At 48.5% G+C, this 27690-nt stretch overlaps 1 protein-coding gene across 13 annotated transcripts in view; it reads left to right on the forward strand.

Annotated features, from left to right (window-relative positions):
* LOC124005825 (RNA-binding protein Musashi homolog 2-like) overlaps positions 1-27690 on the forward strand; it is a 385933-nt gene that overhangs the window by 319825 nt on the left and 38418 nt on the right. For 8 of the 13 annotated variants that reach the window (XM_046315408.1, XM_046315404.1, XM_046315406.1 and 5 more), the window contains exon 11: positions 21084-21203. In XM_046315408.1, the coding sequence (XP_046171364.1) occupies positions 21084-21203 (120 nt within the window). The remainder of the gene's footprint in view (positions 1-21083; positions 21204-27690) is intronic. The other 5 variants (XM_046315410.1, XM_046315409.1, XM_046315414.1 and 2 more) reach the window with 1 other exon arrangement.

Below are 27690 nucleotides of genomic sequence, written 5' to 3' on the forward strand. Positions count from 1 at the left end.
AGAGGTGGAGGGAAAGGAAGATGGTAGAGAAGGAGAGATGGAGGGAAAGGAAGATGGTAGAGAAGGAGACAGTGACAGGAAGGAGAGGTGGAGGGAAAGGAAGATGGTAGAGAAGGAGACAGTGACAGGAAGGAGAGGTAGAGGGAAAGGAAGATGGTAGAGAAGGAGAGGTGGAGGGAAAGGAAGGTGGTAGAGAAGGAGACAGTGACAGGAAGGAGAGGTGGAGGGAAAGGAAGATGGTAGAGAAGGAGACAGTGCCAGGAAGGAGAGGTGGAGGGAAAGGAAGATGGTAGAGAAGGAGAGGTGGAGGGAAAGGAAGATGGTAGAGAAGGAGACAGTGACAGGAAGGAGAGGGAGAGGGAAAGGAAGATGGTAGACAAGGAGACAGTGACAGGAAGGAGAGGTGGAGGGAAAGGAAGATGGTAGAGAAGGAGGGGTAGAGGGAAAGGAAGATGGTAGAGAAGGAGACAGTGACAGGAATGAGAGGTAGAGGGAAAGGAAGATGGTAGAGAAGGAGACAGTGACAGGAATGAGAGTTAGAGGGAAAGGAAGATGGTAGAGAAGGAGACAGTGACAGGAAGGAGAGGTAGAGGGAAAGGAAGATGGTAGAGGAGGAGACAGTGACAGGAAGGAGAGGTGGAGGGAAAGGAAGATGGTAGAGAAGGAGGGGTAGAGGGAAAGGAAGATGGTAGAGAAGGAGAGGTGGAGGGAAAGAAAGATGGTAGAGAAGGAGGGGTGGAGGGAAAGGAAGATGGTAGAGAAGGAGAGGTGGAGGGAAAGGAAGATGGTAGAGAAGGAGGGTGGAGGGAAAGGAAGATGGTAGAGAAGGAGGGGTGGAGGGAAAGGAAGATGGTAGAGAAGGAGAGGTGGAGGGAAAGAAAGATGGTAGAGAAGGAGGGGTAGAGGGAAAGGAAGATGGTAGAGAAGGAGAGGTGGAGGGAAAGGAAGATGGTAGAGAAGGAGACAGTGGCAGGAAGGAGAGGTGGAGGGAAAGGAAGATGGTAGAGAAGGAGGGGTAGAGGGAAAGGAAGATGGTAGAGAAGGAGACAGTGACAGGAAGGAGAGGTAGAGAAGGAGAGGTGGAGGGAAAGGAAGATGGTAGAGAAGGAGAGGTGGAGGGAAAGGAAGATGGTAGAGAAGGAGACAGTGGCAGGAAGGAGAGGTGGAGGGAAAGGAAGATGGTAGAGAAGGAGAGGTGGAGGGAAAGGAAGATGGTAGAGAAGGAGACAGTGACAGGAAGGAGAGGTAGAGGGAAAGGAAGATGGTAGACAAGGAGACAGTGACAGGAAGGAGAGGTGGAGGGAAAGGAAGATGGTAGAGAAGGAGAGGTGGAGGGAAAGGAAGATGGTAGAGAAGGAGAGGTGGAAGGAAAGGAAGATGGTAGAGAAGGAGACAGTGACAGGAAGGAGAGGTAGAGGGAAAGGAAGATGGTAGACAAGGAGACAGTGACAGGAAGGAGAGGTGGAGGGAAAGGAAGATGGTAGAGAAGGAGGGGTAGAGGGAAAGGAAGATGGTAGAGAAGGAGACAGTGACAGGAAGGAGAGGTAGAGGGAAAGGAAGATGGTAGAGAAGGAGAGGTGGAGGGAAAGGAAGATGGTAGAGAAGGAGGGGTAGAGGGAAAGGAAGATGGTAGAGAAGGAGAGGTGGAGGGAAAGGAAGATGGTAGAGAAGGAGAGGTGGAGGGAAAGGAAGATGGTAGAGAAGGAGGGGTAGAGGGAAAGGAAGATGGTAGAGAAGGAGAGGTGGAGGGAAAGGAAGATGGTAGAGAAGGAGAGGTGGAGGGAAAGGAAGATGGTAGAGAAGGAGGGGTAGAGGGAAAGGAAGATGGTAGAGAAGGAGAGGTGGAGGGAAAGGAAGATGGTAGAGAAGGAGACAGTGGCAGGAAGGAGAGGTGGAGGGAAAGGAAGATGGTAGAGAAGGAGGGGTAGAGGGAAAGGAAGATGGTAGAGAAGGAGACAGTGACAGGAAGGAGAGGTAGAGAAGGAGAGGTGGAGGGAAAGGAAGATGGTAGAGAAGGAGAGGTGGAGGGAAAGGAAGATGGTAGAGAAGGAGACAGTGGCAGGAAGGAGAGGTGGAGGGAAAGGAAGATGGTAGAGAAGGAGAGGTGGAGGGAAAGGAAGATGGTAGAGAAGGAGACAGTGACAGGAAGGAGAGGTAGAGGGAAAGGAAGATGGTAGACAAGGAGACAGTGACAGGAAGGAGAGGTGGAGGGAAAGGAAGATGGTAGAGAAGGAGAGATGGAGGGAAAGGAAGATGGTAGAGAAGGAGAGGTGGAGGGAAAGGAAGATGGTAGAGAAGGAGACAGTGACAGGAAGGAGAGGTAGAGGGAAAGGAAGATGGTAGACAAGGAGACAGTGACAGGAAGGAGAGGTGGAGGGAAAGGAAGATGGTAGAGAAGGAGGGGTAGAGGGAAAGGAAGATGGTAGAGAAGGAGACAGTGACAGGAAGGAGAGGTAGAGGGAAAGGAAGATGGTAGAGAAGGAGAGGTGGAGGGAAAGGAAGATGGTAGAGAAGGAGACAGTGACAGGAAGGAGAGGTAGAGGGAAAGGAAGATGGTAGACAAGGAGCAGTGAGACAGTGACAGGAAGGAGAGGTAGAGGGAAAGGAAGATGGTAGACAAGGAGACAGTGACAGGAAGGAGAGGTGGAGGGAAAGGAAGATGGTAGAGAAGGAGGGGTAGAGGGAAAGGAAGATGGTAGAGAAGGAGACAGTGACAGGAAGGAGAGGTAGAGGGAAAGGAAGATGGTAGAGAAGGAGAGGTGGAGGGAAAGGAAGATGGTAGAGAAGGAGACAGTGACAGGAAGGAGAGGTAGAGGGAAAGGAAGATGGTAGACAAGGAGCAGTGAGACAGTGACAGGAAGGAGAGGTAGAGGGAAAGGAAGATGGTAGACAAGGAGACAGTGACAGGAAGGAGAGGTGTAGGGAAAGGAAGATGGTAGAGAAGGAGGGGTAGAGGGAAAGGAAGATGGTAGAGAAGGAGACAGTGACAGGAAGGAGAGGTAGAGGGAAAGGAAGATGGTAGAGAAGGAGAGGTGGAGGGAAAGGAAGATGGTAGAGAAGGAGACAGTGACAGGAAGGAGAGGTAGAGGGAAAGGAAGATGGTAGACAAGGAGCAGTGAGACAGTGACAGGAAGGAGAGGTAGAGGGAAAGGAAGTTGGTAGACAAGGAGACAGTGACAGGAAGGAGAGGTGGAGGGAAAGGAAGATGGTAGAGAAGGAGGGGTAGAGGGAAAGGAAGATGGTAGACAAGGAGACAGTGACAGGAAGGAGAGGTGGAGGGAAAGGAAGATGGTAGAGAAGGAGAGATGGAGGGAAAGGAAGATGGTAGAGAAGGAGACAGTGACAGGAAGGAGAGGTGGAGGGAAAGGAAGATGGTAGAGAAGGAGACAGTGCCAGGAAGGAGAGGTGGAGGGAAAGGAAGATGGTAGAGAAGGAGAGGTGGAGGGAAAGGAAGATGGTAGAGAAGGAGACAGTGACAGGAAGGAGAGGTAGAGGGAAAGGAAGATGGTAGAGAAGGAGAGGTGGAGGGAAAGGAAGGTGGTAGAGAAGGAGACAGTGACAGGAAGGAGAGGTGGAGGGAAAGGAAGATGGTAGAGAAGGAGACAGTGCCAGGAAGGAGAGGTGGAGGGAAAGGAAGATGGTAGAGAAGGAGAGGTGGAGGGAAAGGAAGATGGTAGAGAAGGAGACAGTGACAGGAAGGAGAGGGAGAGGGAAAGGAAGATGGTAGACAAGGAGACAGTGACAGGAAGGAGAGGTGGAGGGAAAGGAAGATGGTAGAGAAGGAGGGGTAGAGGGAAAGGAAGATGGTAGAGTAGGAGACAGTGACAGGAATGAGAGGTAGAGGGAAAGGAAGATGGTAGAGAAGGAGACAGTGACAGGAATGAGAGTTAGAGGGAAAGGAAGATGGTGGAGAAGGAGACAGTGACAGGAAGGAGAGGTAGAGGGAAAGGAAGATGGTAGAGGAGGAGACAGTGACAGGAAGGAGAGGTGGAGGGAAAGGAAGATGGTAGAGAAGGAGAGGTGGAGGGAAAGGAAGATGGTAGACGAGGAGACAGTGACAGGAAGGAGAGGTGGAGGGAAAGGAAGATGGTAGAGAAGGAGACAGTGACAGGAATGAGAGGTAGAGGGAAAGGAAGATGGTAGAGAAGGAGACAGTGGCAGGAAGGAGAGGTAGAGGGAAAGGAAGATGGTAGAGGAGGAGACAGTGACAGGAAGGAGAGGTAGAGGGAAAGGAAGATGGTAGAGGAGGAGACAGTGACAGGAAGGAGAGGTAGAGGGAAAGGAAGATGGTAGAGGAGGAGACAGTGACAGGAAGGAGAGGTAGAGGGAAAGGAAGATGGTAGAGGAGGAGACAGTGACAGGAAGGAGAGGTGGAGGGAAAGGAAGATGGTAGAGAAGGAGACAGTCTCCCCCGTCGTCTCCCCCTGTCGTCTCCCCCTGTCGTCTCGCCCTGTCGTCTCCCCCGTCGTCTCCCCTTGTCATCTCCCCTGTCGTCTCCCCCTGTCGTCTCGCCCTGTCGTCTCCCCCTGTCGTCTCCTCCTGTCGTCTCGCCCTGTCGTCTCCCCCTGTCGTCTCGCCCTGTCGTCTCGCCCTCATTGTGTAGGCAGCTGTCTGGAACGACAAGGAGCATTGGGACAAGGGCCGTCATCACCCCCTGTCGTCTCCCCCTGTCGTCTCCCCCTGTCGTCTCGCCCTGTCGTCTCGCCCTCATTGTGTAGGCAGCTGTCTGGAACGACAAGGAGCATTGGGACAAGGGCCGTCATCACCCCCTGTCGTCTCCCCTGTCGTCTCCCCCTGTCGTCTCGCCCTGTCGTCTCCCCCTGTCGTCTCCCCTGTCGTCTCGCCCTGTCGTCTCCCCTGTCGTCTCACCCTGTCGTCTCGCCCTGTCGTCTCGCCATGTCGTCTCCCCTGTCGTCTCCCCTGTCGTCTCGCCCTGTCGTCTCCCCCTGTCGTCTTCCCCTGTCGTCTCCCCCTGTCGTCTCGCCCTGTCGTCTCGCCCTCATTGTGTAGGCAGCTGTCTGGAACGACAAGGAGCATTGGGACAAGGGCCGTCATCACCCCCTGTCGTCTCCCCCTGTCGTCTCGCCCTGTCGTCTCGCCCTCATTGTGTAGGCAGCTGTCTGGAACGACAAGGAGCATTGGGACAAGGGCCGTCATCACCCCCTGTCGCCTCCCCCTGTCGTCTTCGTCTGTCGTCTCCCCCTGTCATCTCGCCCTGTCGTCTCCCCCTGTCGTCTCCCCCTGTCGTCTCACCCTGTCGTCTCGCCCTCATTGTGTAGGCAGCTGTCTGGAACGACAAGGAGCATTGGGACAAGGCCGTCATCACCCCCTGTCGCCTCCCCCTGTCGTCTCCCCCTGTCGTCTCCCCCTGTCGTCTCGCCCTCATTGTGTAGGCAGCTGTCTGGAACGACAAGGAGCATTGGGACAAGGGCCGTCATCATCCCCTGTCGCCTCCCCCTGTCGTCTTCCCCTGTCGTCTCCCCCTGTCGTCTGTCGTCTCCCCCTGTCATCTCGCCCTGTCGTCTCCCCCTGTCGTCTCGCCCTGTCGTCTCGCCCTCATTGTGTAGGCAGCTGTCTGTAACGACAAGGAGCATTGGGACAAGGGCCGTCATCACCCCCTGTCGTCTCCCCCTGTCGTCTCCCCCTGTCGTCTCGCCCTGTCGTCTCGCCCTGTCGTCTCGCCCTGTCGTCTCGCCCTGTCGTCTCCCCCTGTCGTCTCGCCCTGTCGTCTCCCCCTGTCGTCTCCCCCTGTCGTCTCCCCCTGTCGTCTCGCCCTGTCGTCTCGCCCTCATTGTGTAGGCAGCTGTCTGGAACGACAAGGAGCATTGGGACAAGGGCCGTCATCACCCCAATACACCCCAGGTGTCATCCCCTTCACCCATGTGATGGTACTGAGCTGCCTAATTGCATGTTACACACGGTTTGTCACCTCTGAGGCAAGCGGGTAGAGAGGAGAGTGTGATGCAGGGGGTTATGCTCTGAATATGCTGTCAAGAGGAAAAGCTTCACATGCAGGGGGACCAGAGACCAGCAGACCAGAGACCAAGAGTAGGCCCGTTGTCTACAATGACCCAGGCCTTACTTACACAGGTCTCAGTGGTTTTCAGAAATTCTTCCAATATGTATCCCACATTTTCCAGTTGTGATGAAGACTTTATAATAATAATATATGCCATTTAGCAGACGCTTTTGATGCGGATGCAAATGTATTTAAATGTTGATAAAGTACTATGGTATATACAGACAGTGATCTACTTAGTCTTTTTGGGAGCATGTTTGGACTCAAGTGGCTGTATAGATAGAGTGCTCCACCCTCTCGGTTTAGGAGTTGACAGCCTCTCCATACTGGCTGCATTTCAACCTATTTCTCCATTAGTTCAAAGGCTATGTGATGTTGCCTCACACCTGGAAGGAGATAGCGGTGGGTTGTGCTCTCAAAGCACAGCCCGTCTGTCTGATGGAGAGTACAGATTAGAGGCCCCCTGTTCTGTTTTGATCTACACAGTGGACAGTGCTCTTTAGTATGTGGAGTGGTAGATGGATGGATGCGCCAATTGAGGCCTGCTATGCCTTAGTGCCTTCAGAAATAGACGGTGTGAAATGCACCATTAGCTGGACCCAGAGTCATCTGAAATATCCCTGGTGTTTATATACAGTATAATGCTTTGTAGTGACTGGATGGTTTTTTCTCTCCATCATATCTGTCTGTCCAAAAACATAACAAAATGCATTGGTACTTTTGTTAAAACAGAGATAACTTTGTGGTAGACGTACACACCAGGCCAGACATCCCTCTCCCTGAAAGCTGTTTTTATCAGCAGAGGCTATTTGCTCTTCAGCACCGTCCCACTGTTAATAATAGCTGAGGATAAGTAAGCCATTTGAATAGGACTGATATATTAACACTGAGAAATCACAACAGTCACGTAACAAATAATGTATTAACACTGGGAAATCACAACAGTCACAATAGATAATGTATTAACACTGGGAAATCATAACAGTCACGTAATAAATAATGTATTAACACTGGGAAATCATAACAGTCACATAATAAATAATGTATTAACACTGGGAAATCATAACAGTCACGTAACAAATAATGTATTAACACTGGGAAATCACAACAGTCACAATAGATAATGTATTAACACTGGGAAATCATAACAGTCACGTAATAAATAATGTATTAACACTGGGAAATCATAACAGTCACATAATAAATAATGTATTAACACTGGGAAATCATAACAGTCACGTAACAAATAATGTATTAACACTGGGAAATCACAACAGTCACAATAGATAATGTATTAACACTGGTAAATCACAACAGTCACAATAGATAATGTATTAACACTGGGAAATCACAACAGTCACAATAGATAATGTATTAACACTGGGAAATCATAACAGTCACGTAACAAATAATGTATTAACACTGGGAAATCACAACAGTCACAATAGATAATGTATTAACACTGGGAAATCACAACAGTCACAATAGAAAATGTATTAACACTGGGAAATCACAACAGTCACAATAGATAATGTATTAACACTGGGAAATCACAATAGATCACAAATAGATAATAATGTATTAACACTGGGAAATCACAACAGTCACAATAGATAATGTATTAACACTGGGAAATCACAACAGTCACAATAGATAATGTATTAACACTGGGAAATCACAACAGTCACAATAGATAATGTATTAACACTGGGAAATCACAACAGTCACAATAGATAATGTATTAACACTGGGAAATCACAACAGTCACAATAGATAATGTATTAATACTGGGAAATCATAACAGTCACAATAGATAATGTATTAACACTGGGAAATCATAACAGTCACAATAGATAATGTATTAACACTGGGAAATCATAACAGTCACATAATAGATAATGTATTAACACTGGGAAATCATAACAGTCACAATAGATAATGTATTAACACTGGGAAATCATAACAGTCACAATAGATAATGTATTAATACTGGGAAATCATAACAGTCACAATAGATAATGTATTAACACTGGGAAATCATAACAGTCACATAATAGATAATGTATTAACACTGGGAAATCATAACATTCACAATAAATAATGTATTAACACTGGGAAATCATAACAGTCACGTAACAGATAATGTATTAACACTGAGAAATCATAACAGTCACGTAACAAATAATGTATTAACACTGAGAAATCATAACAGTCACGTAACAAATAATGTATTAACACTGAGAAATCATAACAGTCACGTAACAAATAATGTGTTAATACTGGGAAATCATAACAGTCACGTAACAGATAATGTATTAACACTGGAAAATCATAACAGTCACGTAACAGATAATGTATTAACACTGAGAAATCATAACAGTCACGTAACAAATAATGTATTAACACTGAGAAATCATAACAGTCACGTAACAAATAATGTATTAACACTGGGAAATCACAACAGTCACAATAGATAATGTATTAATACTGGGAAATCATAACAGTCACATAATAGATAATGTATTAACACTGGGAAATCATAACAGTCACATAATAGATAATGTATTAACACTGGGAAATCATAACATTCACAATAAATAATGTATTAACACTGGGAAATCATAACAGTCACGTAACAGATAATGTATTAACACTGAGAAATCATAACAGTCACGTAACAAATAATGTATTAACACTGAGAAATCATAACAGTCACGTAACAAATAATGTATTAACACTGAGAAATCATAACAGTCACGTAACAAATAATGTGTTAATACTGGGAAATCATAACAGTCACGTAACAGATAATGTATTAACACTGGAAAATCATAACAGTCACGTAACAGATAATGTATTAACACTGAGAAATCATAACAGTCACGTAACAAATAATGTATTAACACTGAGAAATCATAACAGTCACGTAACAAATAATGTATTAACACTGAGAAATCATAACAGTCACGTAATAAATAATGTATTAACACTGAGAAATCATAACAGTCACATAATAAATAATGTATTAACACTGAGAAATCATAACAGTCACATAATAAATAATGTATTAACACTGAGAAATCATAACAGTCACATAATAAATAATGTATTAACACTGAGAAATCATAACAGTCACATAATAAATAATGTATTAACACTGAGAAATCATAACAGTCACGTAACAAATAATGTATTAACACTGAGAAATCATAACAGTCACATAATAGATCATGTACTAACGCTGGAAAATCATAAGTCACATAATAGATAATGTATTAACACTGTGGATTAATGAGTCACATAACAGATATTGTATTAACCGTGGGAAATCATATCAGTCACATAATAGATTATGTATTAACACTGGGAAAACAGTGATGAATATGTTACCTCTGTTCTTCCTGTCTTCCTCCTCTAAGTGTGTTTCTCTACTCTGTTCTTCTTAGAGTAGGGTAGACAGACAGGAGTTATCTGGGGGTGTTACATGATTGAACTATACAGTACTAGACATCCCTATATGGCTTTAAAGTCACATTATTCTCTGCCTTACTGTACCACATGCTGTTCATCACACATTCATTCCCTGCTATGTCACACATCTGAATGGGCTGAAGAGTCGATTCTTCTTCTCTGTAAATGTAGACACATTAAGGCTCTGGATAGTGGCTGTTTGTGGCTCAAGAGAGTCAGTCAGTTTTCCCCTGAGCTTGGTGCTTCCAGTGTTCAGACTGAGGCATGCCTTTGAGAAGCGCTGCACACAGAGGTCTTCTTTGAGAAGCGCTACACACAGAGGTCTTCTTTGAGAACCGCTACACACAGAGGTCTTCTTTGATAAGCGCTGCACACAGAGGTCTTCTTTGAGAAGCGCTACACACAGGTCTTCTTTGAGAAGCGCTACACACAGAGGTCTTCTTTGAGAACCGCTGCACACAGAGGTCTTCTTTGAGAACCGCTGCACACAGAGGTCTTCTTTGAGAAGCGCTGCACACAGAGGTCTTCTTTGAGAAGCGCTGCACACAGAGGTCTTCTTTGAGAACCGCTGCACACAGAGGTCTTCTTTGAGAAGCGCTGCACACAGAGGTCTTCTTTGAGAAGCGCTGCACACAGAGGTCTTCTTTGAGAAGCGCTACACACAGAGGTCTTCTTTGAGAACCGCTGCACACAGAGGTCTTCTTTGAGAAGCGCTGCACACAGAGGTCTTCTTTGAGAACCGTTGCACACAGAGGTCTTCTTTGAGAACCGCTGCACACAGAGGTCTTCTTTGAGAAGCGCTGCACACAGAGGTCTTCTTTGAGAACCGCTGCACACAGAGGTCTTCTTTGAGAAGCGCTACACACAGAGGTCTTCTTTGAGAACCGCTGCACACAGAGGTCGCGCTACACACAGAGGTCTTCTTTGAGAAGCGCTACACACAGAGGTCTTCTTTGAGAAGCACATGCAGCAGCAGCTCTAGTAGAGAGAGCTTTCCGTTCTGTCGGACAATGACACACACACACACACACACACACACACACACACACACACACACACACACACACACACACACACACACACACACACACACACACACACACACACACACACACACACACACACACACAGAGAAAGGACTCACCTCTTCTTGCACCGTGCAATGAACAGATGCCAATGGAGATTGTGCTCTTTTCATATTATTCACTCTCTCCTACATTGCTTATTTTAACACAATTCAACCTTTTTTCAGAGAGTGATTTCCTTTCTGTAGGCTTTAGAAAGCCTTATTGGATGACTGACAAGGCTGCCTTGTGAGTCACAAGGGAAAACAAAACACATATTGCAAATCCGACTCATTTCTGCCACAGCATGTCAACCCTACTGCATGTCAGTGTTTATTACCGGAGTGAGGTTTCTGTGTTGATCACCTAATCTAGTCTTTCTGTGGGAGCTGAAGAAAAGCTCTATAGGTTGTGTAACTCTCAAGGTTTTGTGGTAACATTATATTATGCCTGAAGCAAGGGAAGGGAAAGAGATGAAAAGGTGATAGTAGCAGACAGAGAGTGAGGAGGAGAGGGTAAGGGCTGTTGGGGTGAGGAAAGGAGACAGAGACAGAGAGAGTGAGGAGGAGAGGGTAAGGGCTGTTGGGATGAGGAAAGGAGACAGAGACAGAGAGAGTGAGGAGGAGAGGGTAAGGGCTGTTGGGGTGAGGAAAGGAGACAGAGACAGAGAGAGTGAGGAGGAGAGGGTAAGGGCTGTTGGGGTGAGGAAAGGAGACAGAGACAGAGAGAGTGAGGAGGAGAGGAAAAGGGCTGTTGGGGTGAAGAAAGGAGACAGAGACAGAGAGAGTGAGGAGGAGAGGGTAAGGGCTGTTGGGGTGAGGAAAGGAGACAGAGACAGAGAGAGTGAGGAGGAGAGGGTAAGGGCTGTTGGGATGAGGAAAGGAGACAGAGACAGAGAGAGTGAGGAGGAGAGGGTAAGGGCTGTTGGGGTGAGGAAAGGAGACAGAGACAGAGAGAGTGAGGAGGAGAGGGTAAGGGCTGTTGGGATGAGGAAAGGAGACAGAGACAGAGAGAGTGAGGAGGAGAGGGTAAGGGCTGTTGGGGTGAGGAAAGGAGACAGAGACAGAGAGAGTGAGGAGGAGAGGGTGAGGAAAGGAGACAGAGACAGAGAGAGTGAGGAGGAGAGGGTAAGGGCTGTTGGGGTGAGGAAAGGAGACAGAGACAGAGAGAGTGAGGAGGAGAGGGTAAGGGCTGTTGGGGTGAGGAAAGGAGACAGAGACAGAGAGAGTGAGGAGGAGAGGGTAAGGGCTGTTGGGATGAGGAAAGGAGACAGAGCGAGTGAGGAGGAGAGGGTAAGGGCTGTTGGGGTGAGGAAAGGAGACAGAGACAGAGAGAGTGAGGAGGAGAGGGTAAGGGCTGTTGGGGTGAGGAAAGGAGACAGAGAGAGTGAGGAGGAGAGGGTAAGGGCTGTTGGGGTGAGGAAAGAGACAGAGAGAGTGAGGAGGAGAGGATAAGGGCTGTTGGGTTGAGGAAAGGAGACAGAGAGAGTGAGGAGGAGAGGGTAAGGGCTGTTGGGGTGAGGAAAGGAGACAGAGAGAGTGAGGAGGAGAGGATAAGGGCTGTTGGGGTGAGGAAAGGAGACAGAGAGAGTGAGGAGGAGAGGATAAGGGCTGTTGGGGTGAGGAAAGGAGACAGAGACAGAGAGAGTGAGGAGGAGAGGATAAGGGCTGTTGGGGTGAGGAAAGGAGACAGAGACAGAGAGAGTGAGGAGGAGAGGGTAAGGGCTGTTGGGGTGAGGAAAGGAGACAGAGAGAGTGAGGAGGAGAGGATAAGGGCTGTTGGGGTGAGGAAAGGAGACAGAGAGAGTGAGGAGGAGAGGATAAGGGCTGTTGGGGTGAGGAAAGGAGACAGAGGCAGAGAGAGTGAGGAGGAGAGGGTAAGGGCTGTTGGGGTGAGGAAAGGAGACAGAGACAGAGAGATTGAGGAGGATAGGATAAGGGCTGTTGGGGTGAGGAAAGGAGACAGAGGCAGAGAGAGTGAGGAGGAGAGGGTAAGGGCTGTTGGGGTGAGGAAAGGAGACATAGACAGAGAGAGTGAGGAGGAGAGGATAAGGGCTGTTGGGGTGAGGAAAGGAGACAGAGAGAGTGAGGAGGAGAGGATAAGGGCTGTTTGGGTGAGGAAAGGAGACAGAGAGAGTGAGGAGGAGAGGGTAAGGGCTGTTGGGTTGAGGAAAGGAGACAGAGAGAGTGAGGAGGAGAGGATAAGGGCTGTTGGGGTGAGGAAAGGAGACAGAGAGTGAGGAGGAGAGGATAAGGGCTGTTGGGGTGAGGAAAGGAGACAGAGAGAGTGAGGAGGAGAGGAAGGGCTGTTGGGGTGAGGAAAGGAGACAGAGAGAGTGAGGAGGAGAGGATAAGGGCTGTTGGGGTGAGGAAAGGAGACAGAGAGAGTGTTGTTGGGGTGAGGAAAGGAGACAGAGAGAGAGAGTGAGGAGGAGAGGATAAGAGGAAAGGAGACAGAGAGAGGGAGGAGAGGATAAGGGCTGTTGGGGTGAGGAAAGGAGACAGAGACAGAGAGAGTGAGGAGGAGAGGATAAGGGCTGTTGGGGTGAGGAAGGAGACAGAGACAGAGAGAGTGAGGAGGAGAGGGTAAGGGCTGTTGGGGTGAGGAAAGGAGGGGTGAGGAAAGGAGACAGAGAGAGTGAGGAGGAGAGGATAAGGGCTGTTGGGGTGAGGAAAGGAGACAGAGGCAGAGAGAGTGAGGAGGAGAGGGTAAGGGCTGTTGGGGTGAGGAAAGGAGACAGAGACAGAGAGAGGAGGAGGAGAGGATAAGGGCTGTTGGGGTGAGGAAAGGAGACAGAGAGAGTGAGGAGGAGAGGATAAGGGCTGTTGGGGTGAGGAAAGGAGACAGAGAGAGTGAGGAGGAGAGGATAAGGGCTGTTGGGGTGAGGAAAGGAGACAGAGAGAGTGAGGAGGAGAGGATAAGGGCTGTTTGGGTGAGGAAAGGAGACAGAGAGAGTGAGGAGGAGAGGGTAAGGGCTGTTGGGTTGAGGAGAAGAGAGAGTGAGGAGAGAGGATAAGGGCTGTTGGGGTGAGGAAAGGAGACAGAGAGAGGAGGAGGAGAGGATAAGGGCTGTTGGGGTGAGGAAAGGAGACAGAGAGAGTGAGGAGGAGAGGGTGAGGAAAGGAGACAGAGAGGAGGAGGAGAGGATAAGGGCTGTTGGGGTGGGGTGAGGAAAGGAGACAGAGAGAGTGAGGAGGAGAGGGTAAGGGCTGTTGGGGTGAGGAAAGGAGACAGAGACAGAGAGAGTGAGGAGGAGAGGGTAAGGGCTGTTGGGGTGAGGAAAGGAGACAGAGACAGAGAGAGTGAGGAGGAGAGGGTAAGGGCTGTTGGGGTGAGGAAAGAGACAGAGAGAGTGAGGAGGAGAGGATAAGGGCTGTTGGGTTGAGGAAAGGAGACAGAGAGAGTGAGGAGGAGAGGGTAAGGGCTGTTGGGGTGAGGAAAGGAGACAGAGAGAGTGAGGAGGAGAGGATAAGGGCTGTTGGGGTGAGGAAAGGAGACAGAGAGAGTGAGGAGGAGAGGGTAAGGGCTGTTGGGATGAGGAAAGGAGACAGAGAGAGTGAGGAGGAGAGGGTAAGGGCTGTTGGGGTGAGGAAAGGAGACAGAGACAGAGAGAGTGAGGAGGAGAGGGTAAGGGCTGTTGGGGTGAGGAAAGGAGACAGAGAGAGTGAGGAGGAGAGGGTAAGGGCTGTTGGGGTGAGGAAAGAGACAGAGAGAGTGAGGAGGAGAGGATAAGGGCTGTTTGGGTGAGGAAAGGAGACAGGGAGAGTGAGGTGGAGAGGGTAAGGGCTGTTGGGGTGAGGAAAGGAGACAGAGAGAGTGAGGAGGAGAGGATAAGGGCTGTTGGGGTGAGGAAAGGAGACAGAGAGAGTGAGGAGGAGAGGGTAAGGGCTGTTGGGGTGAGGAAAGGAGACAGAGAGAGTGAGGAGGAGAGGATAAGGGCTGTTGGGGTGAGGAAAGGAGACAGAGACAGAGAGAGTGAGGAGGAGAGGGTAAGGGCTGTTGGGGTGAGGAAAGGAGACAGAGACAGAGAGAGTGAGGAGGAGAGGGTAAGGGCTGTTGGGGTGAGGAAAGGAGATAGAGAGAGTGAGGAGGAGAGGATAAGGGCTGTTTGGGTGAGGAAAGGAGACAGAGTGAGTGAGGAGGAGAGGGTAAGGGCTGTTGGGTTGAGGAAAGGAGACAGAGAGAGTGAGGAGGAGAGGGTAAGGGCTGTTGGGGTGAGGAAAGGAGACAGAGAGAGTGAGGAGGAGAGGGTAAGGGCTGTTGGGTTGAGGAAAGAGACAGAGAGAGTGAGGAGGAGAGGGTAAGGGCTGTTGGGTTGAGGAAAGGAGACAGAGAGAGTGAGGAGGAGAGGGTAAGGGCTGTTGGGTTGAGGAAAGGAGACAGAGAGAGTGAGGAGGAGAGGGTAAGGGCTGTTGGGGTGAGGGAAGGAGACAGAGACAGAGAGAGTGAGGAGGAGAGGATAAGGGCTGTTGGGATGAGGAAAGGAGACAGAGAGAGTGAGGAGGAGAGGGTAAGGGCTGTTGGGTTGAGGAAAGGAGATAGAGACAGAGAGAGTGAGGAGGAGAGGGTAAGGGCTGTTGGGGTGAGGGAAGGAGACAGAGACAGAGAGAGTGAGGAGGAGAGGATAAGGGCTGTTGGGATGAGGAAAGGAGACAGAGAGAGTGAGGAGGAGAGGATAAGGGCTGTTGGGGTGAGGAAAGGAGACAGAGAGAGTGAGGAGGAGAGGGTAAGGGCTGTTGGGGTGAGGAAAGGAGACAGAGACAGAGAGAGTGAGGAGGAGAGGATAAGGGCTGTTGGGATGAGGAAAGGAGACAGAGAGAGTGAGGAGGAGAGGGTAAGGGCTGTTGGGGTGAGGAAAGGAGACAGAGACAGAGAGAGTGAGGAGGAGAGGGTAAGGGCTGTTGGGGTGAGGAAAGGAGACGGAGAGAGTGAGGAGGAGAGGGTAAGGGCTGTTGGGGTGAGGAAAGGAGACAGAGAGAGTGAGGAGGAGAGGGTAAGGGCTGTTGGGGTTAGGAAAGGAAACAGAGACCGAGAGCGTGAGGAGCAGTGGGTAAGGGCTGTTGGGGTGAGGAAAGGAGACAGAGACAGAGAGAGTGAGGAGGAGAGGGTAAGGGCTGTTGGGGTGAGGATAGGAGACCGAGTTAGTGAGGAGGAGAGGGTAAGGGCTGTTGGGGTGAGGAAAGGAGACAGAGTTAGTGAGGAGGAGAGGGTAAGGGCTGATGGGGTGAGGGAAGGAGACAGAGTTAGTGAGGAGGAGAGGGTAAGGGCTGTTGGGGTGAGGAAAGGAGACAGAGTTAGTGAGGAGGAGAGGGTATGTCTAGCCATAGCACATAACATGCCCATTCGTAAATCTGGCCCTGTACTCAACATGTCCCCCAGGTCCTCTCCTCATACCCTGCTATGTGCTATGTCTAGACAGCTGTTACTGTTACTTAGCCCGTTAACAACCATTGGAACATAGTTCAGCCTGCGGATGATGTCCCAGAATACCTTGTCCCAGAGAACTGCCATGCTGTCATAGTTTAAAATAGATTCTAAATCACAATTGTCTGACCTTTCTCCCTCACAGCCCTGGTGTGGTTTTAGTCATCAGGAAGAATAAGCTCATACTTCCTGTGTGCACAAGACTCAATGAGCAATGTACCAGAGGTCTCTGCAGTGTAGTGCCATTCATTCTCATTTGGGCTGCAGGAGCACCACCTCCGTGTGTGTGTGTGTGTGTGTGTGTGTGTGTGTGTGTGTGTGTGTGTGTGTGTGTGTGTGTGTGTGTGTGTGTGTGTGTGTGTGTGTGTGTGTGTGTGTGTGTGTGTGTGTGTGTGTGTGTGTGTGTGTGTGTGTGTGTGTGTGTGTGTGTGTGTGTGTGTGTGAGAGAGAAGAGAGAGAGAGGACTGGAGAAGAGAGAAAGAGAGGACTGGATAAGAGAGAGAGAGAGAGGACTGGAGAAGAGAGAGAGAGAGAGAGAGGACGGAGAAGCGAGAGAGGACGGAGAAGACAGAGAAAGGACTGGAGAAGAGAGAGAGAGGACGGAGAAGAGAGAGAGAGGACTGGAGAAGAGAGAAAGAGAGGACTGGAGAAGAGAGAGAGAGGACTGGAGAAGAGAGAGAGATGACGGAGAAGAGAGAGAGAGAGGACTGGTGAAGAGAGAGAGAGAGGACTGGTGAAGAGAGAGAGAGAGGACTAGAGAGAGAGAGAGAGAGAGGACTGGAGAAGAGAGAGAGATGACGGAGAAGAGAGAGAGAGAGGACTGGTGAAGAGAGAGAGAGAGGACTGGTGAAGAGAGAGAGAGAGGACTAGAGAGAGAGAGAGAGAGAGGACTGGAGAAGAGAGAGAGAGGGGACTGAAGAAGGGAGAGAGAGGACGGAGAAGCAAGAGAGGACAGAGAAGAGAGAGAGAGAGGACTGGAGAAGAGAGAGAGGACTGGAGAAGAGATAGACAAGGCTGGAAAAGAGAGAGGACGGAGAAGAGAGAGAGAGGACTGGAGAAGAGAGAAAGAGAGGACTGGAGGAGAGAGAGAGAGGACTGGAGAAGAGAGAGAGAGCACTGGAGAAGAGAGAGAGAGAGGACTGAAGAAGAAAGAGAGAGAGGACTAGAGAATAGAGTGAGAGAGGACTAGAGAAGACAGAGAGAGTGGACTGGAGAAGAGAGAGAGAGAGTGGACTGGAGAAGAGAGAGAGAGAGGACTAGAGAAGAGAGAGAGAGGACTGGAGAAGAGAGAGAGAGGACTGGAGAAGGGAGAGAGAGGACTAGAGAAGAGAGAGAGAGAGAGAGAGAGAGAGAGAGAGACTGGAGAAGGGAGAGAGGGTTGGTATTGACATAGGAGAAACAGGCAGAGTAGTAGGCAAAGAGACAAATGCAACAAGGAGATTTAGGAGTGCTAGTCAAAGAGGAGGATAGGTAGCAAAGTAGAGACGGGTAAACAAGGCAGCACAGACCGTATAGTTCTGGTTCTCTCGGCGTCAACCCAAATGATGGCTTTGTTCCCTGCAGAAACTACCAGCTAAATATATAGAAACCTGCAGAAACTACCAGCTAAATATTGTCTTTTTCTCTTCAGTAATAATGGAGCCATGAAATTGATTTAATGTCGCCGAGGTTCTCCTGGGCGGCGCCTCTGCAGTCTGTGAATACAAAACAATGAACATCCACAGCCGCCCTAAGATCTATTAATTAACCCAGCTAATCCCCAACACCTTATCTCTCTCAACAACTTTGCCCATCGAACAGTAACTTTGGAACACAGAGGCTACAGGTTGCCGAGACGCAACATTGGCAGTGAAGGAGAAACACAGATTGACACTTTTTTTGTCTCGTGAAATATTTGGCACTTGTTGTGAAATGTTTGACTTGATGTCTGAAGAGATTGGAGGGCAGATAGCAAATCATTTGTATGCCTGTGAGAATCCAAGCTCGGTATGAACACCGCGTGAGAAGCGTACCTGTCCAATCCTACCCCGCTGCGCTGCCACAGAGAGAGAGAGAGAGAAAGGAAGAGGGAGAGAGAGATATTTCTGTTCATCATGGCCTTATCTACCAGCCAGTCTCTCTCTCAGCATGGTCCTCCTCCACATTGACCTCCAGGCCCCTACCCATGTAGTGTCCCTGCAGGAGGGGAACCACCTCATCCTGGACACCACAGTGTTCCTCTTAACCCTCACCACCCCTTAACACAGCCCCTCAGAGCACAGCATTCAGGCCCACTTACCTCCACCAGCTCTCTGATTGTCCTCTTTCCTAGAACCTCGCTTCCACTCGTCCTTTTCCTTCTCTTGTGTCTGCCCTTTCTCCTAGTGGCCTTTTTGGACTGGTCTAGTGAGTGGGCCTGCCTCAAACCAAGGGCATCACGTCGCACAATAACAGATCACTGTCCTATCATACACGCACTGGCGTCTCCCCTCTCAATATTACACATCAACTCAGTCTTTTGTTCAGACTTGTTCCCAATCTCGTCCCAAAGTCCAATTTGTTGATTATATATTAGCATCAAATCAGAGGTTATTAAGTCCCCTAATAGAACAGGATGGGGACTGGCTTTGTTTAGTAAGAGAGAAGAGAGAGAAGCAGAGAGAGAGAGAGACAAGTGGAATTACATGGTGTCCCTGCTATCTGAAGACAACCATCTGCCAATGTCACTGCTCCATTGTGTCTGGGCCCTCTACCATGAATAGCCCTCTGCAGCCAAAGATGTTTTAATTAGTGAGAGAGATGGTCTGTAATTATATTTATATCATAATAACTAACCACTCTGACTGACTGAGTCCTCGTCCTCCTCGCTGGGTCTTTCATTGTCTCCCTCTATGATGATGATATTTAATTCTACTGTTAGAACACTGCAGATCCCAGTCAAAGTGAACATCCAGGGCCTCGACACACTCTCAGGAGCTGGTCCATGTTCACACACACACACACACACACACACACACACACACACACACACACACACACACACACACACACACACACACACACACACACACACACACACACACACACACACACACACACACACACACACACACACACACACACACACACACACACACACACACACACACACACACACACACACACACACACACACACACACACACACACACACACATATACACAGCATCTCTCAGCCATGTCAATGCATGTCCAACTTCACCAACAACCCTTCCCCAGTCACTTTATTATCAAAGGGGTCAACTGTATTTTTGACAAAAGCAAACTACTTTACTGGCTGCCGTTGCTTATCAAAGCCTAAACAGCAGCTGATTAGTTGACCGACTGCAACTCCCTCTTCTTTGTGTGAGTATATTGAAAGAATAGGTAACCACAAAGATGTACATTAGAAGGTTATTGTCCAAAGTCTACCTATATTGACTGGCCTTGTTTAACTGAGTGCATACTGCATGTAAAGATCTTTGTAGAATGCTGTGGAGACTGTCTTCTTTGTTATATTTGTTTGCAAGTTAAATCATTGACAGGGAAAGAGATAATGAAGAGCAGAAAAGGGCTTGTGTGCTTTCAAACCACAGACAATTGAGCCTCATTGTGTTATGAATATTGGGAACAATGGCGAAATCCTTGAAAGAAAGGAACGTTTCAATATGCACGCACTCTCTTGCTCTCTCTCTCTCTCTCTCTCTTCTATTCCTCTCTCTCTTCTCCTCTCTCCTCTCCTCTATCTAGAATCTCCTCAACCTGTGTCCTCCTGCCCCAGCCAAGCTCCACCCAAAGGGCAGTCAGAACTAAGCAATGAATCCCAGATGCCCAGACCCATAATAACACCATAAAGCGCTGATAAAACAGGTTGGCAGAGGGATGACAGGTCGACTGAGGCTGGGGCTGAAGCTTGCTCAAGCCTACCCAGAGTCGCCTCTCTTCCACAAATCATCCCACTGTTCCTCCCTCGTTCCCCAGGCTCAGTGGTCCGCCAGGGCTGCAACAGCCGGTCACGCTTTCTGGAGACCAAATTATCCTCCTGATTGATTGAGTTCCAAAGCATAAACCTCGCCGGCTGACAACTGCAGCTGATTCGCTCTCCCGACTTTACGACTTTCTCCCTCCCTCCCTCCCTCTCCCTCCCTCCCTCCCTCTCTCTCTCTTTCTCTCTCTCTCTCTCCCCCTCCCTCCCTCCCTCCCCTCTCCCTCCCTCCCTCCCTCCCACCCACCCACCCACCCTCCCTCCCTCCCTCCCACCCACCCACCCTCCCTCTCCCTCCCTCCCTCCCTCCCTCCCTCTCCCTCCCTCCCTCCCTCCCTCCCTCCCTCCCTCTCCCTCCCTCCCTCCCTCCCTCCCTACCTCCCCCCCTCTCTCTCTCTCTCTCTCTCTCTCTCTCTCTCTCTCTCTCTCTCTCTCTCTCTCTCTCTCACCCTCCCTCCCTCTCCCTCTCTCCCTCCCTCCCTCCCACCCACCCTCCCACCCACCCTCCCTCCCTCTCTCTCTCTCTCTCTCTCTCTCTCTCTCTCTCTCTCCCCCCCTCCCTCCCTCCCTCCCTCCCTCTCTCTCTCTCTCTCTCTCCCTCCCTCCCTCCCTCCCTCTCTCTCTCCCTCCCTCCCTTCCTCTGCACAGAGCGCACAGAGCCGACGAGATAAATGACTTAAATGGAAGACAAAGTGTGCAAGCGTGTTGCAAATTTCCATATCGGTCTTCATGGTGCATGATGTTTGTTATGTTTCCAAGTTAACACTTTATTTCCCATTCTTGAGGATCTGGAAGACTGGTCCCTCCCCCTGATACAGCTTGCCAACGAGAAGATTCCCTCACTCAACTTTTCCTCATGTTAGAAATTATGTCACTCGCTAATCCAAAACTAGTCCCAGTTACTGGGCACATGGAGAGATACACACACTAAGTCACTCTCTCTCACACGAGTCGACCCCCTCCCCATACACACAGATTAAAACATTCACTCTTTCTCACACAACCCCCCACACACACACACACACACACACACAAACACACACACACAGTCACACACAATCCGACCCCTCACACACTCTCTCTCTCCCACACACACTGATGCCTTGTCCCCTCTGTCCCCCAGGCTTCCCAGCGACGGCGTACGGACCGGTGGCAGCGGCGGCAGTGGCGGCAGTGCGTGGCTCAGGTAGGGGGGCCCGTGGAAGAGGTGGCTACATGGCATACCAGCAGAACGCAGGGGCAGGTAAACGCTCTGTCGGTATTCTGTGTGGCTACTGCAACGCTCCATGCTCTGTTCTCACTGGCCGCCGATACTCTTCTCACACCTGCTGTATACACACAAACACTCTCTTAATAGACAAGAGAGGAAAGAAAGAGCATAGTAAACTCCCCGTTCTCTCCTCACTTGCCTCTGCACTGGCTAAAATGGACAGAGGATGAGGATAGGACCAGGGTAGCTGTCTCTAGTTGTCTTTATTCAGAGCTACTATACCTGCCAGCTCTGTGTTTGATAGGTAGAAATGCTACCTACTGTAATGTACCTCCACAGTACAATATGTGACTGCAGATCCAGGGAGCAGGATGTTGATTTCTCATGTGTCAGTCACTCGTACCACTCATACACCTCTTTCAGAGAAGGCTCCTAACCTGAAATCAGCATGTGCTGATGTGCCTATTGATATCGATTAGTTTACTCAAATATCTGACTTCCACACAAATCTCAAGTTAGGATACGGCTTGCCCCTATAACACCTTCCAGTCTCTAAATAACCAAGCAAGCATCATGAATGTCCAGATTCCTGACTCCTGCTTAAATTGGCTCCCTCGTTGACTTTTTCTATTCCCTGACCATTGATTGGCTAGTACGATAGCTTAATCAATCACACTGACTTTGTCCACAGACACAGCAATATATAGCTAAATAAACACTGGAGAAAAACAAGCGGCGGGGCTGGAATTGACAGATGGCATTTTGGCTGTGAGGGAAAATGATCGGACACTCTAATTGGCTGTCAGAACGCCTGGCCCCTGGAGGCAGTGTGGTGCTGGGCTGCACTCTGACAGTTAGGGTTGGAGGTTCAGCCTAACACACACTCACCGCACGCACACACACACCTGATATGAGAAATCAAAAGCAGATACTTTGATGCCGTATGTCCTAGGTGAGTCTGGGGGATGAGGACAGGGGCAAGTATAAAGGCTATGGTTAGACTAGACTGGGTTTATCCTACTTTACTCCATGCAAGTTAGTGCAGGGCTGGTCTAGGCAATACAGCTGGTCTGACCTGGGCGAGACAGAGAGCCAGTAACAGAGAGCCCTTGGCTACAGTAAAGTATGTTGCTCCAGCTCTTCCACTGACCGTCTCCTGGATGATTCTGTAACTGTATCACACTCAGGGAGAACCAGGGGGGAAGGCTAAGGTACCAACAGGACCCACAGAGCCCATGTTGCTGACATTTAGACTTGACCTTTCTCTGCAACTTCATATAGTACTCATTAACAAGAGACATGAGTTTACAAACTCCACTCTGCATAGATCTAGTCTGAAGTAGCTGTTAACTTCCGGCGCCGACAGAGATGGCCGCCTCGCTTCGCGTTCCTAGGAAACTATGCAGTTTTTTGTTTTTTTATGTGTTATTTCTTACATTGGTACCCCAGGTCATCTTAGGTTTCATTACATACAGTCGAGAAGAACTACTGAATATAAGAGCAGCGTCAACTCACCATCAGTACGACCAAGAATATGACTTTCGCGAAAGGGACCCTGTGTTCTGCCTTTCACCCAGGGCAACGGAATGGATCCCAGTCGGCGACCCCAAAAAACGACTTCAAAAAAGGGGAAAACGAAGCAGTCTTCTGGTCAGACTCTGGAGACGGGCACATCGTGCACCACTCCCTAGCATTCTCCTCACCAATGTCCAGTCTCTTGACAACAAGGTTGATGAAATCCGAGCAAGGGTAGCATTCCAGAGGGACATCAGAGACTGTAACGTTCTTTGCTTCACGGAAACATGGCTCACTGGAGAGACGCTATCGGAGACGGTGCAGCCAGCTGGTTTCTCCACGCATCGCGCCGACAGAAACAAACATCTTTCTGGTAAGAAGAGGGGCGGGGGCGTATGCTTTATGGTTAACGTGATGTGGTGTGGCCAAAACAACATACAGGAACTCAAGTCCTTCTGTTCACCTGATTTAGAATTCCTAATATAATAATAATAATAATAATAATAATAATATAATAATAATATAATAATAATAATAATAATAATATATAAGCGTCAGTATAGAGACAAAATTCCTCACAATCAAATGTAGACCGCATTATCTACCAAGGGAATTCTCTTCGATTATAATCACAGCCATATATATTCCCCCCCAAGCAGACACATCGATGGCTCTGAACGAACTTTATTTGACTCTTTGCAAACTGGAATCCATATATCCGGAGGCTGCATTCATTGTAGCTGGGGATTTTAACAAGGCTAATCTGAAAACAAGACTCCCTAAATTTTATCAGCATATCGATTGCGCAACCAGGGCTGGAAAAACCTTGGATCATTGCTATTCCAACTTCCGCGACCCATATAAGGCCCTGCCCCGCCCTCCTTTCGGAAAAGCTGACCACGACTCCATTTTGTTGATCCCTGCCTACAGACAGAAACTAAAACAAGAAGCTCCCGCGCTGAGGTCTGTTCAACGCTGGTCCGACCAATCTGATTCCACACTCCAAGACTGCTTCCATCACGTGGACTGGGATATGTTCCGTATTGCGTCAGACTACAACATTGACGAATACGCTGATTCGGTATGCAAGTTCATTAGAACGTGCGTTGAAGATGTCGTTCCCATCGCAACGATTAAAACATTCCCAAACCTGATTAAACTGCTTTTAATCAGGGCAAGGTGACTGGTAACATGAGCGAATACAAACAGTGTAACTATTCCCTCCGCAAGGCAATCAAACAAGCTAAGCGTCAGTATAGAGACAAAGTAGAATCTCAATTCAACGGCTCAGACACAAGAGGTATGTGGCAGGGTCTACAGTCAATCACGGATTACAAAAAGAAAACCAGCACCGTCATGGACCAGGATGTCTTGCTCCCAGGCAGACTAAATAACCTTTTTGCCCGCTTTGAGGACAATACAGTGCCACTGACACTGCCCGCAACTAAAACATGCGGACTCTCCTTCACTGCAGCCGACGTGAGGAAAACATTTAAACGTGTCAACACTCGCAAGGCTGCAGGCCCAGACGGCATCCCCAGCCACGCCCTCAGAGCATGCGCAGACCAGCTGGCCGGTGTGTTTACGGACATATTCAATCAATCCCTATCCCAGTCTGTTGTTCCCACATGCTTCAAGAGGGCCACCATTGTTCCTGTTCCCAAGAAAGCTAAGGTAACTGAGCTAAACAACTATCGGGGCGTAGCACTCACTTCCGTCATCATGAAGTGCTTTGAGAGACTAGTCAAGGACCATATCACCTCCACCCTACCTGACACACTAGACCCACTCCAATTTGCTTACCGCCCAAATAGGTCCACAGACGATACAATCTCAACCACACTGCACACTGCCCTAACCCATCTGGATAAGAGGAATACCTATGTGAGAATGCTGTTCATCGACTACAGCTCGGCATTTAACACCATAGTGCCCTCCAAGCTCGTCATCAAGCTCGAGACCCTGGGTCTGGACTTCCTGACGGGCCGCCCCCATGTGGTGAGGGTAGGCAACAACATCTCCACCCCGCTGATCGTCAACACTGGGGCCCCACAAGGGTGCGTTCTGAGCCCTCTCCTGTACTCCCTGTTCACCCACGACTGTGTGGCCACTCACGCCTCCAACTCAATCATCAAGTTTGCGGACGACACAACAGTGGTAGGCTTGATTACCAACAACGACGAGACGGCCTACAGGGAGGAGGTGAGGGCCCTCGGAGTGTGGTGTCAGGAAAATAACCTCACACTCAACGTCAACAAAACTAAGGAGATGATTGTGGACTTCAGGAAACAGCAGAGGGAACACCCCCCTATCCACATCGATGGAACAGTAGTGGAGAGGGTAGTAAGTTTTTAGTTCCTCGGCGTACACATCACAGACAAACTGAATCTGTCCACCCACACAGACAGCATCGTGAAGAAGGCGCAGCAGCGCCTCTTCAACCTCAGGAGGCTGAAGAAATTCGGCTTGTCACCAAAAGCACTCACAAACTTCTACAGATGCACAATCGAGAGCATCCTGTCGGGCTGTATCACCGCCTGGTACAGCAACTGCTCCGCCCACAACCTTAAGGCTCTCCAGAGGGTAGTGAGGTCTGCACAACGCATCACCCCCGGGGGCAAACTACCTGCCCTCCAGGACACCTACACCACCCGATGTCACAGGAAGGCCATAAAGATCATCAAGGACAGCAACCACCCGAGCCACTGCCAGTTCACCCCGCTATCATCCAGAAGGCGAGGTCAGTACAGGTGCATCAAAGCTGGGACCGAGAGACTGAAAAACAGCTTCTATCTCAAGGCCATCAGACTGTTAAACAGCCACCACTAACATTGAGTGGCTGCTGCCAACACACTGACTCAACTCCAGCCACTTTAATAATGGGAATTTTGGGAAATGATGTAAAATATATCACTAGCCACTTTAAACAATGCTACCTAATATAATGTTTACATACCCTACATTATTCATCTCATATGTATACGTATATACTGTACTCTATATCATCTACTACATCCTTATGTAATACATGTATCACTAGCCACTTTAACTATGCCATTTGTTTACATACTCATCTCATATGTATATACTGCACTCAATACCATCTACTGTATCTTGCCTATGCCGCTCTGTACCATCACTCATTCATATATCTGTATGTACATATTCTTTATCCCCTTACACTTGTGTCTATAAGGTAGTAGGTTTGGAATTGTTAGCTAGATTACTTGTTGGTTATTACTGCATTGTAGGAACTAGAAGCACAAGCATTTTGCTACACTCGCACTAACATCTGCTAACAATGTGTGTGACAAATAAAATTGATTTGATTTGAGCTTACCCACCATGCTAACTGGCTTTTGTGTGATGCTAAAGGATGGCTCTCACAGTAATAATTACATTCTAATGTTGTCCCCTGGCTGAGCCCTTCTGCAATTGGCTCAGGTTCTGTGTGGTCATCTCACAGTTACTGTAACTCACTCACCATCAAGAACAAGACAATCATGTGTTGGAATGTTTTAAAGTGATTCAGCAGATGTTTGCAGATGTAGGTCCTTGAAGCACATCTGTTCAATGCAACTGGTTCTGTTCCCAGAGCAACAAAGTTAGGCTGTTATGACAGATTATTTATTTACTCAAAAGATAACTTGACCTAATCTCAAACATAAGCCATCGCAATATTCAATACTTACAGTTGAAGTAAGAAGTTTACATACACCTTAGCCAAATACATTTCAACTCAGTTTTTCACAATTCCTGACATTTAATCGTAGTAAAAAAATCCCTGTTTTAGGTCAGTTAGGATCACCACTTTATTTTAAGAATGTGAAATGTCAGAATAATAGTAGAGAGATTGATTTATTCCAGCTTTTATTTCTTTCATCACATTCCCGGTGGGTCAGAAGTTTACATACACTCAATTAGTATTTGGTATCATTGCCTTTAAATTATTTAACTTGGGTCAAACATTTCGGCCAGCCTTCCACAAGCTTCCCACAATAAGTTAGGTGAATTTTAGCCCATTCCTCCTAACAGAGCTGGTGTAACTGAGTCAAGTTTGTAGGCCTCCTTGCTTGCACACACTTTTTCAGTTCGGCCCACAAATTTTCTATAGGATTGAGGTCAGGGCTTTGTGATGGCCATTCCACTCTTGACTTTGTTGTTCTTAAGCCATTTTGCCACGACTTTGGAAATATGCTTGGGGTCAATGTCCATTTGGAAGACCCATTTGCGACCAGGCTTTAACCTCCTGACTGATGTCTTGAGATGTTGCTTCAATATATCCACATAATTTCCCATCCTCATGATACCATCTATTTTGTGAAGTGCACCAGTCCCTCCTGCAGCAAAGCACCCCCACAACATGATGCTGCCACCCCCGTGCTTCACGGTTTGGCTGGTGTTCTTCGGCTTGCAAGCCTCCTCCCTTTTCCTCCAAACATAACGTTGGTCATTATGGCCAAACAGTTCTATTTTTGTTTCATCAGACCAGAGGACATTTCTCCAAAGGGTACAATCTTTGTCCCCAACCATAGTCTGGCTTTTTATGGCGGTTTTGGAGCAGTGGCTTCTTCTTTGCTGAGAGGCCTGTCAGGTTATATTGATTTAGGACTCTTTTTACTGTGGATATAGATACTTTTCTACCTGTTTCCTCCAGCATCTTCACAAGGTCTTTGCTGCTGTTCTGGGATTGATTTGCACTTTTCGCACAAAAGTATGTTAATCTCTCGGAGACAGAATGTGTCTCCTTCCTGAGCGGTATGACGGCTACGTGGTCCCATGGTGTTTATACTTGCGCACTATTGTTGTACAGATGAATGTGGTACCTTCAGGCGTTTTGAAATTGCTCTCAAGGATGAACCAGACTTGTGGAGGTCTACAATTATTTTTCTGAGGTCTTAGCTGATTTATTTTGATTTTCTCATGACGTCAAGCAAAGAGGCACTGAGTTTGAAGGTGGGCCTTGAAATACATCCACAGGTACACCTCCAATTGACTCAAATGA

Source organism: Oncorhynchus gorbuscha, linkage group LG19, assembly GCF_021184085.1.
Source record: "Oncorhynchus gorbuscha isolate QuinsamMale2020 ecotype Even-year linkage group LG19, OgorEven_v1.0, whole genome shotgun sequence".
NCBI lineage: Eukaryota > Metazoa > Chordata > Actinopteri > Salmoniformes > Salmonidae > Oncorhynchus > Oncorhynchus gorbuscha.